This window comes from Battus philenor, unplaced genomic scaffold (genome assembly GCF_028537555.1).
Source record: "Battus philenor isolate CCGP_79_NKW_IND1 unplaced genomic scaffold, ilBatPhil1.0.hap1 SCAF_26, whole genome shotgun sequence".
Lineage (NCBI taxonomy): Eukaryota > Metazoa > Arthropoda > Insecta > Lepidoptera > Papilionidae > Battus > Battus philenor.
In genome coordinates, this window is record NW_027181689.1 from 3,084,810 (window position 1) to 3,099,236 (window position 14,427).

Sequence of the window (14,427 nt, forward strand, 5' to 3'; positions counted from 1 at the left end):
GTGTGATTCGCATTGGTAGCCGCAAGGTAACGCCTAATTCCATTATATATCAGGGTCCTGTTTGTGTCGGACTACGACGTTAGTGTGATCAACACAAGCGTGACCATATTACTGGGCCAGTGTATCACAAAAAGGTAAATTTCATCGCTGTATATTTTTAATAAGTCTTAAATATTGTTACAGTTGGAAAATAAATATGTTTTCAAAGCTATCAGATTCAAATAATCTTTGTTCATACATGGATTATATCAGTTATTGGTTAAGGTATGAAGTTGAGTGCACTTAGTTCGAATGATGAATTCACTAGATCTGAGAACAGGTGAAATAAATATGACTAGACTATTATTTAAATGATTGGAAATTACATACTCTGTGATTAAAATTTCAGATGAATTGTCATTTAATATTCCCGGAAATTGGAAAGGTATGTTTTATTCCCTAAGTTGGTAGATCAGTCTATAGCTTTTGCAAAGTGTCTGTATTTCAAACGTTGGAATATCATTTGGATCAGCCCAAACCATTTTGATGGATGTTCTATTGCAAAATCTGAAAAAGCAATAAAAATTGGGCTCGTGTCATTCCAAAACTACCGTATTCACATGATCTGCCGCCGTGCGATTTCTGGTTATTCAGCAAACTCAAAAGGTCAATGCGAGGACGCCGTTTTGACATGATTGAGAAGATATGTATAAACCGAATCGAAGTTTTTAAAGGCTGTATCGAAAAAAGGCTATTCAGACTGTTTCGATGACTAGAAACGGCATTGGCAAAAGTGCGGTTTATCAGACAAAGATTACGTGAAAGGAGATAAAATTGATTTAGAACAAATAATAAAGAATTAACATTTTATTAACAATTTCACCTTACTTTTCGATCAGAGTATTTAATAAAAATTTAAATAGCCTTGAGACGTACATATCATTCATGATGTGTGCTATCTTCTATGAAATTATTTACAGTGTAGTAACCCTTAGTACTGATGCCAGTATAATAATTATGTTTTTTTTAAGCTGTTAGCCAGCCATAATCGATAATTTCTGAACGTTTTTTCAGATCGATGAAGTCGTGTCTTTTCAAACGATAGACACTCATAGGCCTTCATCAAAGTTCGCCACGATGACCGCTTTGCTCTACCGTTTCCAGAGACATCCGCGACTTTGCCTAAGACGTCGGTTCTCTCAGTAGAGGCCTATCCACGTCGCAAAATGAGTAGTTGACGCACGAGGTTACACGGGCAATATTCCTTGTCCACTGCCACTACAAACGAGCAATTCTTCGAGCTGCCGATCTCGCAGTGAAACTCTGAGATTAGCTCTTTCCATTGGTCTCTAGGTGACTTTGTGCCTTCTTATCAGGCTGTAAGTTATGTTAGGTACACTAAATTAGTATTGTATACCTTGTGAATCGACCTTGTGTATCATACTAAGTATATTGACACAAATTTAACACACAGACATAGAAATGTATGAAAGGAATATAAGATCATACGTCTAATAAGAATGCGTTGTTTCGTCAGCATTCGACTTCATTCCTATCAAATAAGAAATCGCTTATAAAGTTCTCATTGAATTGAATTTTATTTACTTATATATGAGTAAGTATTTCATGATAGAAACTAAATTTTTAAAAACTAACGGGTGTTCTCAATGATACTAATTGTAATAAACAAATTAACACATTTAAATCAAAAAGATGTAAATGTAAGTTTATTTTTAAATATTAGTATAAATTGAAAATAAAAAAAGCATTTTATGCTTGTGTCGCTTTGTTAAAGTTTATAGGAAACATTTTACGTTGCTTTCGAAGAAAGTTCGAAAAATAAATGATGATTTAATTAATATTTAACTTCAAGGGAACTCAATACCACCTTACATATTATAAGTTAATAAATTCAAATGGCTTTAGATATTATAGAGATGATCTGTACAAAGAATTATCGGTATTTGGTCGCTTAATTATTCCTAATAATTTATGATTTAAAAACCGTAGTATATTTTAGATTTAGTTTATTTCTATCGGCATATAATTAACAATATAAAGTACACTCTTCATGGGCAACCTTTTGTGATTAGAGTCAGTGACACTATCATTATAAGTTTAAAAAGAATAATAACTTCAATCAGAATAATATTTCGTTGTACCAAAATTGAAATAAAATATTATGCACGTCTGCTTATCAACGGTTTTAATCGTCGCTTCGGTCCATAAATGCCCATTACAAAGCACGTTCAAAAATATCTATGAGGATAAACCACAATGGCCACGCTTAGCAAGCAGGTTGGTGCTTGCAATGTGGTACGCAGACGTGTCTGCCCATCATCTGAAAACTTATTGTGTGAGCAGTGGCAATCCTATATGATTAATGCACAAAGTGTGAATTATATAAGATTGTATGTCGGGGATCGAACCCGCGACCTACGATTGCAAGTCTGCTCTCTACCGCTGCTTGTTTTAATTTATGCACTAATTTTAATATTTGCTGTATGTTTTTCAAGTTACGTATAAAGATATATCGATTTCTCAGAACACTTAAAGAAAATGCTCCGTATGACTCGATGCTATACCGTCATTCATACTGATCCCTAAATTTGTAAGAAAAAGAAAAGAATTTTCTGAGTATTAAGTGTTTTAATCAAAACTAAATTCACTTATCGAACGTAGTTACAAAGTTTGAGACAAGACGTTAGATGTAATATTTTTTGGGATATTGTATAGGTTAGCTAGATTTGTAAAACACTAAAAAATTGAATAAAATCGTTATTTATCTTAAAAATAAAATAAATAATAAAATGACATAGTCCTGTCATCAAAATACGAGGTAGCCTGTGTTTATATTACTCTCTAAATCTAGAAAGGTGATAAAAGAATAGTCAAATGTACTCACATCCATGCCTCCGTTGTTCCATGGTGGCAGGGCGTAGTGGGAGGGGTCGTGGTGGCCCCCTCCCATGTGCTCCGCCATTACTGACATCCAGTGCACGAGGCCCTGCGCGCCGCCGCCGCCAGTCGTGCCTGTGGGAGAATACCATTAATACCACCAAGACATGACTGCACCTAAATTGTTCACCAAGAGTATTGTTGTTATGAGACTAGCAGAATAAACGATATAGCCAAACAGATCAACAAGTTGAAGTAGAAGTGGTTAAGCTACGTAGCGCACTTAATAGGTAGCCGCTAGGGTGTTGTAGTTCTGGAGTAACCACGAATTGACAAGCTCAGAGTACGAAGTCCGCCTACAAAAGAAAGAGTTAGTATAGTTAAAAAAAGAGAGTAAATAAGACTTAGGGCGCAGGCTGTTTCCAACTGGTCCTTGGTATTGTAAACTCAAAATGTGATAATATAAGAAATACATAAAAACTGAAACCAAAACTGTACTGTGATATACCAAAAGGGTGCGTCGAAGGAAGAGAGGCGAGGTGTGGATGGAATGTATATTAATGGTAAGAGAATAATAGAAGTAAGAAAAGGACCAATATTTAGCCACTTCCGCACATGCAGTGGTAGTCGTGCAATAAAATGCACAGCTCGCCAGCCCGCTGATAAATGCGTATGCGGCAAACAATGCGAATCACACAACCACCACCGCCAAATAACTCAACACGTATTTCACCTCCCCACGGGGCATCTTTATAGTTTAGAGTTATGTAACACCGATTAGTGACAAACACAGAGTGAATTAAACACTTTGTGTTTGGCACAACTACCACTGCATGTGCGGAAGTGGCTAAATATTGGTCCTTTTCTTACTTAGGATGGACTTTCGCGAGGTAACGCCTGATTCCATTAAAAAGTATAATAGAAAATGTGAATAATAGTAGAAGAAGAGTAATAGAGATTGTGACGAAAAGAAAAGAGGATTGATAAGAAAACAAAATATAGAAAATATTTAAAAATAAAAAAGTCAGTGTCCTCAATAATATAAGAGATACAAAAACTAAAAAAAAAAACTGATCCTTGGCGAAATGACGAAGGTCTATATTCAGTCGTGAACGTCCTAATTATGACCTATAATTTAAAATGCTATTCCGCTGTGTTAATAACTAGTACTTTTAAAACATCATATTGTTACACTTGTTTGCTTACTATTTGTTTGAAATTAGATTCAAGATTGACCCATTAAAAATCTACATTTGGTGCGTCTACTTAAATGATCTTAGAGCGCTTCTTGATCCGGTGGAACGTCTAATATAACGTAACATAGCCAAAACCAAGGCTGTCGAGGTGTTTCCCAGGCTTAGTTACGGTAAAGGTCAAAGTTAAACTCACTTAGTATTTTATCATCTACCATCGATGAAGCTATAAATGCCAACGGTCAAACGGCATTTTCAATGACTAAAATAATACTCGTTTTATATTTTTAAATATAAAATAATATGCGCATTTGTCTGAAGCATACATGGTTACCAGATTATGATGGACTTATTTGAAAAGTAACACTAAAGTAAATTGAAATGGGATGCACTTCTTACAGATAGATTGCTAAGACGGATGCTTAACAAGAGATTGTCTAGTTTGAAAAAAATCCCAACTAGAAAAAACTGATCCAAATATTTGATTAGAACTTTTCTAATCAGAGTAAATGTATGTGAAAGCACTAAAAACCACCTGGTTTTGTATTTGTAACAACAAAGTAGTCACTAAACAAAATAAAATATTTTAAAATTAAATTAAAAGTGCCACTACTAGTAGTAATGTTTATGTACCTTACTCGTACTTATATGACAGCGTCAAATATGTTATTATTGAAGTAGTAAATCATAACAATTCCTATTCTTTTTTATTTTTTTCAGCCTATAGACGCCCATTGCTAGCCATTGGCATCACACAAAAATATCCAACGGGGGATACTCTATAATCGCCACGCTTGGCAATAGGAATGGCGATGGCAATGTAGTATTATGGTAAGCAGAGAACATTACTTCCAATTCACTAGAAATTGAATTGTGAACAGTGGCAATCCTATATAATTAATGCACAAGTGTGAATTATATAAGAATGTATGCCGGAAAACAAGTTGCAAATAAGTTCTCTACCACTGTGCTACTTCCCTAAAACCAACTAAAAGTATGACAAAATATTACATAAACAATTTCGACTTGAAATTACTGTTTTGATCTTTTAATGCAGTTGTAACATTAGCCATACAAACTACACTGTATTGAGCAATGAAATATATACGTATGTTTGAATTAGAATTATTCTTATTGGTAGGTTTTTCTAACAAGACGTCTGTTTAACATCTTAGCATCTGTCTATCACTAGGCAGTGCATTCCGTTTCAATTTGTTATTATAATAGTATTACTTTACCAGTTAGACTAACAAATAAGTATTTTTTAATTATCTGTATATAAAGTATTTTTCCACCCGCCAAGTCATAGTCAAAATAATAAGATAAGCAAACGAAAGGCTTCCTCCAAAATGGCGACCAAAAATAATGTTTTAATGAGTGTGCCAGAGCCAAAATACGCCCAACAATTTTTACACAATTTTGAAATATCGCGGTTTATTAGTTCTAATACGAATCCTTATAGAATTTATTTGAATTCTAGAAACTTATTTACACAGCGACAAAATATAATTTGGAGAATAGGAAGTTATGCAAACCCAACAGTTTAATTAGACATTTGAATATCTGACATATCTATTCATAATAGTATTTTTGATCCAGTTCATAATAAATGTGCACTCTTATTATCAAACAGTAATGAATGACAAAATAGATTTTTTTATTATTAATTTTAATTTTTATACCTTTTGTATTTATTCGTATTTTGACAATACACTAATATAATTTTTTTTTACAAAGATATTTGCACGTTTTTTTAAGGAACGCATCTAATGTGATAAAAAAGAGTTTAGTTTATTTTACCACGATTTTTGTATTTCTTAGTATGTTGTAAATGGATCACTACAGAGCAGTCTCGTTTTCTTATGAATCATCTGTTACAATCCTTCCTCTTTTACTTTTTAGCCGATTAACGTCCATTACAGACACTACAGAGGCCTCCACCAAAGTTCACCACGATGTCTGGTCCTGCGCAGCCTGTAACCAGCGACTTCTCACCTTAACTATTACGTCGGTCTACCTAGTGGGAGGCTAACTCACAATATTTAAAGATATTAAGTTAGTAAATCCTTACCAGTAGGCACGGCGGCTGGCTGCGCGGCTGTCTGATCCTGCCCCCCACCACTGGACACCCCTCCACCGCTCCACACAAACGCTGACGACGCACCCGCCTTCTGGAACAAGAGCTCGTGTTACTTCGAGTCACCGAAACCTCACCATAGTCCACTTTCAAGGTTAACATTGCATTTGTCTCTATAAGGTGATTGGTTATAGGAACAAAAGTTTTAAATTGTTGAATATATAGTTTATTTACGTTATTTAAATTATACACTACATCCAAAATTAGTTTATTATTTCAGAAATAATAAACAAAGTAATGATAGCATAGTAAGAAAAAGCGTAATTAAAATTCGGATTACCATATATTAAAATCAATCACCGTTTACTAAGTGTCCCTGTAGAATATGTACTGCTATATGTTATGGGTCTGATGCATTATAATAGTGTCAGAGTGATCGCTTTATACAGGTGATTGGAAATAGGTAATAAACCTATGAAGACCATTCACCCCTTTGTTAGTTTTTACACCTTAGTATAGCCAATCACTTTGTATATAACATGAGCTCATGGTAATTCATCTTTTAAATTTACAAAACTATGTTTTAGCTCAAAAGCCATAAAGAAGGCTATGCTCATTTTTCCAGGAGATCTAATCAGGAATGAATAGATCCATAGACGAATATAATCGATATAGGTCAGAGGATTAGCAAATAAAAGTGGCAATGTATAAGCCACATTCTTTCAGAACTAATAGCCGCAGGGTCTCGAGGTTCTGGGGTGAAGACTGGCAAGCAAAGCGTAATCTGCCCTCAATGTAGACAGAACACCTTGTTAAGTTTGTCGGAAGACGCTGGATGTAATGTGTTTCTCATTCCAATTAGAAATCTGTTAGATGGCTGTTAAGTTCTATATAGAGCCGTATGTGGCTGCGGTGATGATAATATTTTAAATTTAATAAAAAGTTCGAAACTCAGGGACCTCACGATGTCTAGTCGGTAAGAGCCAAGATCTCTTCTATGATAAATCTTGGCTCTACTCTGAATCTTCTTAATGTAAATCTACAGGCGAATGTGACGCACTAGGCGTGGTTTTTATAAATTAACAATTCACAAAACATCGTATTCGCGGAGCTTGAGTTTATCAAACTGTAAAAGTACAACACCGAACACTAAAAAAATATTTGATACTTTACCAATTTTCTCAAATATTAAATAATACGATTATTACGACTTTAACAATTATATGTAATTAGTTTTAACATTTTTACTTTTTAATATTGATAGATTGATGCATGGCTGTGATTCTAATGATGTTTCGTAGTTATAGCATGCTATGATAAACACATTAACCTGATAATAGTCTATTCATTCTTCTCCTAAAGGCACCCATGTATTATTTAAACACTTTTTTCTATCTAAGTATTGAATACCTTCCCCGTAGCCATTTGAAATGACGAATAGAAATGCTTTGTTCGCATGGAAGCGTATATAACAAATGTTTTACTTGGTGATTGGAATTGGTTCGTACAGTTCCTGTACATACTTCTATAAATTAAAAACTCTAATGCTATAATAAGATTTATTTAATAGTATAATTTTTATTTTAGATTTAAAACTACGTAAAGGAAGGTGCTATGATATTTTGTGGAACATTGTTTGTTATAAATGCGTACACCCAGACTGATGTGATTGTCGCTATTTTTAATATAAGATTTTAAACTATTGCGAATTATGTAATCAAACAAGTATTGAGAAGCCACCGTAAGAATACCAATTTTTTTAAAAACATGTTCCAGAGTATCTTAAATTTTTAATTAAATAGCCGGCTCAGCTTGTTTTGTAAAATAAATATAGCATTAATTTTGGCGGCTTTGTCTCCTAATAAAATACCGAGAGACAAAGTGCTATGAAAGTAGCTAAAATATATAACTGGCTATAGATAGCTGTGATAATAGGTTTTAGATCCGCGAATAATTCAAGAAATTTGCATTAATATAAGTTACTTTGTTACACGTCCACAATTGTAATGGTAATAGTAAGGGAGATGTAACATCGTAATATTTCACGATTCACCGTGATGCCAGGTCCGTATCGTTGTAAGAAGAGAGGTCCCATATGGCACCCAGAGCTGACGACCTCCATAGCATGTTCTAGGAGACCTCCTTCCACCTTCATTGACTACTCTCCCTAACTAACCAAATTTGAAATTTGGACGCCTGTTACAGAAATGATTTTATTTTCGCTTTTAAGGAGACTTCTTCAAAGATAGATAGAAATTTCGCTAATATACCTCTTCTACTTCCATCGCATACAAATTCAAGACGATTTTATTTCTCATTATTTCGTTGACTAGGTCCTAGCACTTTTTCATCCCACATTAAATAAATAAACTGTTTTATTTTGGAACATAAAATTAATTATTTTTAATTTCAAACACTATCAACCATTTCTGAAAACTTTGGTTTATATTGTAGCAAAGTCGCAACGAATTCATTTCACGATGTTACCATCGACCCATTGTGTCCAAGGAAACCTATTAGTTGCATTGTATTCTGTTATTGCTCGTGTCTTAATTCTGATTGGTTTTTATTATTATTGAAATAAAACTGAGAATGTTTCTGCTTTCTCTACCAAATAACATATTTTAACAGACAATATACAGTGGTGATTAATATATGATATATCTTATGCAAAATCAATAATTTACGAAATAATAAAAAATTTAATAATAAAAAGCGTTTTTTAAATACCGGTTTCTATATATCTCTGCATAGTCTCTGCAGACTTTGAACTGCTAGAAGTTATTGGCTTGTTGCATTCCGATAAAAAGTAAACTGATAGTAATATATTTTATAATGATTAGAAACAAGTGTGAAAACTTCATGGCATATGAACTATATTTTCATACTTTTAAAGCTTTAACCAATCATCTTGTAGTAGTTAGGGCATTTTGTGACTATCAGGAAGGGTAGCGCAATGGCGTATATAGGTCTATATCTACCATCGTGAATTGTGTATTAAAACCTCAACTATTTTGAACACATGTTTACTAAAACGAAATATCAATATTATAAAACACATAAATACTTGTAGCATTTTTAACCTATAAGAATATTATTCTTATTAGAAATCAGGAAACCAGAAATTTGTTAATTTTATATTAAATATTACAGTACATAGCAATATAAAACCGCACCTCATCTGCGTTCATTTGAAATATGAAACATTACTGTAATTTCACATGTTACGCAAATCTTTTATCAATATGGAGTAGTATGTAAATCTGTTGTTCTCAAGATGGGGAAGCTCTTACTCTCACTCACTAAAATCTCAGATAATGAAAAGTAACTAGGAGATCTCCGATAGAAGACATGTCATGGACCAAGATCCAAACTTCTCAGTAACATGAGATTCCTTCGCGCTGTCGCTAGATGTCCCGTCTGAATTAGTGTTCGTAAATGAGGAAAATCGATACCCTTAATGTTACGATAGATAATCGATACGTTAACCCTGTTTTCAATAATCTCAGACAAATTAAAAGGTGTAGATGTAATACCAATACTAATTTATCATTGTTTCAGTCTGATAACTAAATACAAACCTCATCCGGCGTGTCAATAGTTCCATCAGCGTTATTTTCATCATCCGAAGTCTCCGTTGGAAAGCCATTCGTGAACAGCATATTCCTCGGGTAAAAAGAGTAGCAGTCGGCTACATTTCTTCTCCTCTTACCCAGACTAGCTAGGAAACTCTTGTACAGCTGCGTTGGCAATAGGAACGGAGATCGGGCGTTTTGGAAGCCATCCTTGAATGCCAAATTCTGATTTCTAAAAGGATTACTAAAGTCAAAGTCGGGTAGGAACTCTTTCTTAATGAAATCAGCGACTGGATGCAAGGAAAGTGCATTCTCTGTGTAATCTAGAGCAACGTTTGCCGTTTCATCGCTGGGACTGTTCTCGAGGTCGCTGGTCTCGGAGTTTCCGTCGCTGGAACCGTTACTATCGATCGGTTCCTTATTGTCGTTCTCGTTAAAATCGTCATACTCCCTCTTCATTGCGTAGTTAGTTTGTTTCTTCACGAAAAGATTGGAGTTTGACAGTTTGACGGACATAATTGGCACTAAGTTAATCACTTTACAAATATATATCGCTAACGTTTAACACTACTTCTCTAAAATATATTTTAGAACAATAAATATTTCTTCATGGCTAAAGTTATGTAGGTATTGTTAGGAACTATCGTTGGGTTAGGAGGTGGCTGGACCGTAACTGCAAAATAAATTTGACGTCGAGTTAAAGTTTGCGTAAAATTTTTATCTTATTCATTTAACTTCACCCGTTTCGCGGTACTTTTTAACGCGGAGATTTATTCCCGTTTTATACAGCGGAATGCGCTTAGTAGTTACGACAGAAACTTTTTATTTATAATATTTTATTAATTTATGTTATTTTTTATTTATTTATTTATGACTCTTGAGAGATCGAATCAGAAAAGTACTAAGGTCACCGACGCAACTCGAAGAATTGCTCGTCTGAAATTCTGAGTGTTTGACGGCCGTTGTGTCCGAAAGGTCTCGACGTAGGTAGCTCGACTTCTAAGTTGACCGACGACATATTCAAGATCACGGGAAATGACTAAACGCTGACATCGCAAGACCTATCACCGTGACGCGTTTCGGCTGATATGATGATGGTTTCTCTGCCTTTCGTATCATTTTCAAAATACGCGGCCAGGTTTTTTCTTACACCACCTAACGTCGTTTTAGCAAATAGATGCCTATTACAAGACATCGGCTTCCTCAGATATGACACTTAGCAAGCGGGTAGACGATCGCAATGTGGTATTATGGTACGCAGAGGACGCTGCTACCTATCCTCCGGAAACTTGTTTATAAACAGTGGCAATCCTATATAATTATTGCAAAACGTATGAATTGTGTACAAGATTATATCCCTCTAATCGAAACCGATCGCAAGGAGATTTTATCCGCGTATTAAATCATACTGGTTGTGATTTCTTATTTAGTTCATTTTATTTTCGAATAGAAAATAAATCTTCGTAAGTTGAAACATTGATAATTATTTATACGTAGTATTAATAAAATAATGGATTTAAAATTATGTTAATATGGAAGCAGTCCGTGCCAAATGTTCGTGCCGTTAAGAAATGTTAAAGTTTCAATACTGTTTTCTCAAATACAAATATAAATGGTTACAAGTATCCATGCTTTTAAGTGCTTATGTGAAGATTCTAATGCTAAACACGTAGGTCAATATTTGAAATAGTATATTATGCAATAAGATTTTATATTATCTGTCTCTTTCTTATAACCTTACCTAAATGCTAAAGACCGTACACTTCTTTTAAAAGATTGTCTAGATATCATTGTGACGTTAGTATTATCTATCTAAAATGTGTCTAAAATAAACAACAAATTTGAACTAAAAAGTTGTATATTATAATATAAAGCCAAAATCGTAAGCACCTTCCGATTCAGAACAATGTATTTATAAAGTTAAAAGTAAAATTTGACGGAGTAAACATAGTAATAAACGAAGGTTATCTACACGCGTCATATTCGTTTAGTGACTTTGAGATGAGCAACATGTTTAGTGCAGATATTTGTAAAGGAAATTTAATACTCAATTCTTCAGTTCAATAAACGATTATTTTATGAAAATGTTTCATACTTTGCAATTACTTCAAGTGTACATGTTATGCTATAACTTGAGTAAGATACTACCACAAACATTGTACGTGAACCGCAAACTACATCTTTATAACATTTTATCGGATGAAAAACATAGCAATATCGGAAGTACATTACGAAATATCTTGGAGCCATTCCAATTTCAAGGCGAATGGTTAAAATTTTTATAAGAAATAGACGAAGGCTTCCTACCTCAGATTTTTATGAGGCTGGGAGGTTTTCCGTTCGTATGGTATACGATTTAAAATGATTCGGCGAAAATGAATTAAAATCAATAGATCGGTATATTCGCGGATATAGGTCGATGCGACGGAAATATTCCACGACCTCTCATATTTTCAGATCGGTTGGGAAATATCGAAATAGATTATCGGCCAGACGAGGCTTGCATTGCGTCAAATAGCTTTATAAGGTATTCACAAATCGATACTGAAAGAAGGAAAACTTTTATTTTTAAATATTCGTTACTGACCCGAAATACTTCCTGTTTAAGTAAAACAATCAACTCGAACCTTTATAAATTTAATAAAGTACATGAGAACGTTGTCTTTATTATAATGCTTTTTGATTCACAACTTTGCAAGTTATTTTTTCTGATGCATAAATAAGTAAGTAAATTTAATGCGTTTTCAACACTGGTACAGGCGACTTGATACTGTGATCAAAAAGTAAGATGAATTTATTTATAAAGATATTTATTCTTTCAAATCAATTTCACTCCCTTCACAGTAATCCACGACTGATAAAAGTACTTTTGCCAACGCTTTTTCCAGGTGGAGAAATTGACGGAATTTTTTTTTGGTATAATCTTCAACACCTTCATTTCGTTTTTTATATATCTTATTAAACGACATCGCATTGACTTTTTGAGTTTTCTAAATATTCAGAAGTCACATGGAGCCAAATCAGACAAACACAGTGGTTGCGGAACGCTTTGAGTAGAGATTTTGGAAAAAAAATCGCAAAGAACCAATGCAGTATGACATCGACCAATCAAGATTAGACGCGTTTAAAACACAAAACATGCTTCAAAATGTCTTGGACTGAGCCAAATGATATTCCAACGCTATCGGTGAGGTCTCTAATTGGCAATCGACGATTTGCAAGGACCAAAAATCAAAGATTTGGTTCTTGCAAATCGTCCATTGACATTTTAAACCAACAATGGCTCCTTAGGTCCTTTTGGACCTAGCCAATTTCACCTTAGTATTTGATCACATTATACATGCGAAAAACATGGATTTTAAAAATGGAAGCATGGAACAATAAACGACTGCCTTTGATTTTTTTCTACAAAGTACCATTACATATTATAATTTAGAAAAAAGATTAATGAAATCGGTAAGTCATTAACAAATTTAAATGCGATTAAGAGAAATAGTGATTCATTGAGAACAGTGACGAGTTTGGGTGTTTTACTAATTTCCTTGCAATTAATGCGTACATTAACAATTGATTTCTGGATAGTGTGTACTATAGTATATACTATCCAGAAATCAATTGTTTCAAAAATAATAAATATAGTAATAATAATGTATACATATAGTACTAAAAGTTTTAAATATATATCAATACATATTAAAAATAATTATTGTTTATTATTTGTCCCTGCAGAGTTTTTACTGCCAGAAGTTTTTTGGCCGTCGCAATCCAATAGAGTTAATGTGTTCACTATGTACAATATCATTGGTAATAGGTGTGAAAGCTTGAAAGCTTTTTGCTGACAAATGAGCTATACATTCACCACTTTAAAACTTTTACACTTGTATCCAAATCAACATATATATATATATATATACATATATATATATATATATATATATATATATATATATACATATACATATTTAATTTTTAGTTAAGTACTTTCATAATATTCATTTAGCTAAACATATTTATGTAACGAAACCAAAACTTGTCTTTTAAGTGTGGAATACATTAATTATTGCGACATTTTCTAACTTACCCAGATACTAATGAACGTTGTATTGTATTTTATATTTATATTATACTGTACTGTATTGTAAATTGAATCGGTTCATATAAGCTATGTGTAAAAATGGTGACAAAAATAGTAATTGTATAATTGTTTCCTATCTCTCCGCCGTCAAATAAATCTGTTCAACGAATCAGAGTACATATACATATTGCTTTATATTTATTTGAAATGATATTAGAATACATAAACATAGGCTAGAACTATTGAACCTTTAATCGGGTTAGAAACGGTTTCCACAGATATATAGGATGGTTGATTATAGATATGGTTACAGGTATTCTAAAATAAATATATAATTCACCCCTGATTTTAATTAAAGAAATATTTAAAGTTTAATTAAAATTAAATTATTTGAATTAGAAAGATTTTTATTTATCAAATTTTTATTCTAATTTTCTTTAACATTATTTTCAAAATATATTCGTATATGTACGTACATAAGCTTAACGTTATATACAAAAATTTGGTTATCGGAGTTGCTGTGTGTGACTTGATACTGTGATCAAAAAGTAAGATGAATTTATTTATAAAGATATTTATTCTTTCAAATCAATTTCACTCCCTTCACAGTAATCCACGACTGATAAAAGT

General features: G+C 33.2%; 1 protein-coding gene across 1 annotated transcript in view; it reads right to left on the reverse strand.

The window, feature by feature from the left end:
- The window catches only part of LOC137925125 (zinc finger protein rotund-like), a 116,758-nt gene that overhangs the window by 44,485 nt on the left and 57,846 nt on the right, over positions 1-14,427 (reverse strand). The window contains exons 2-3 of the mRNA XM_068768508.1: positions 6,142-6,238; positions 2,885-3,012 (exon numbers count right to left, since the gene is read on the reverse strand). Coding sequence (XP_068624609.1) covers positions 2,885-3,012; positions 6,142-6,238 — 225 coding nt within the window. The remainder of the gene's footprint in view (positions 1-2,884; positions 3,013-6,141; positions 6,239-14,427) is intronic.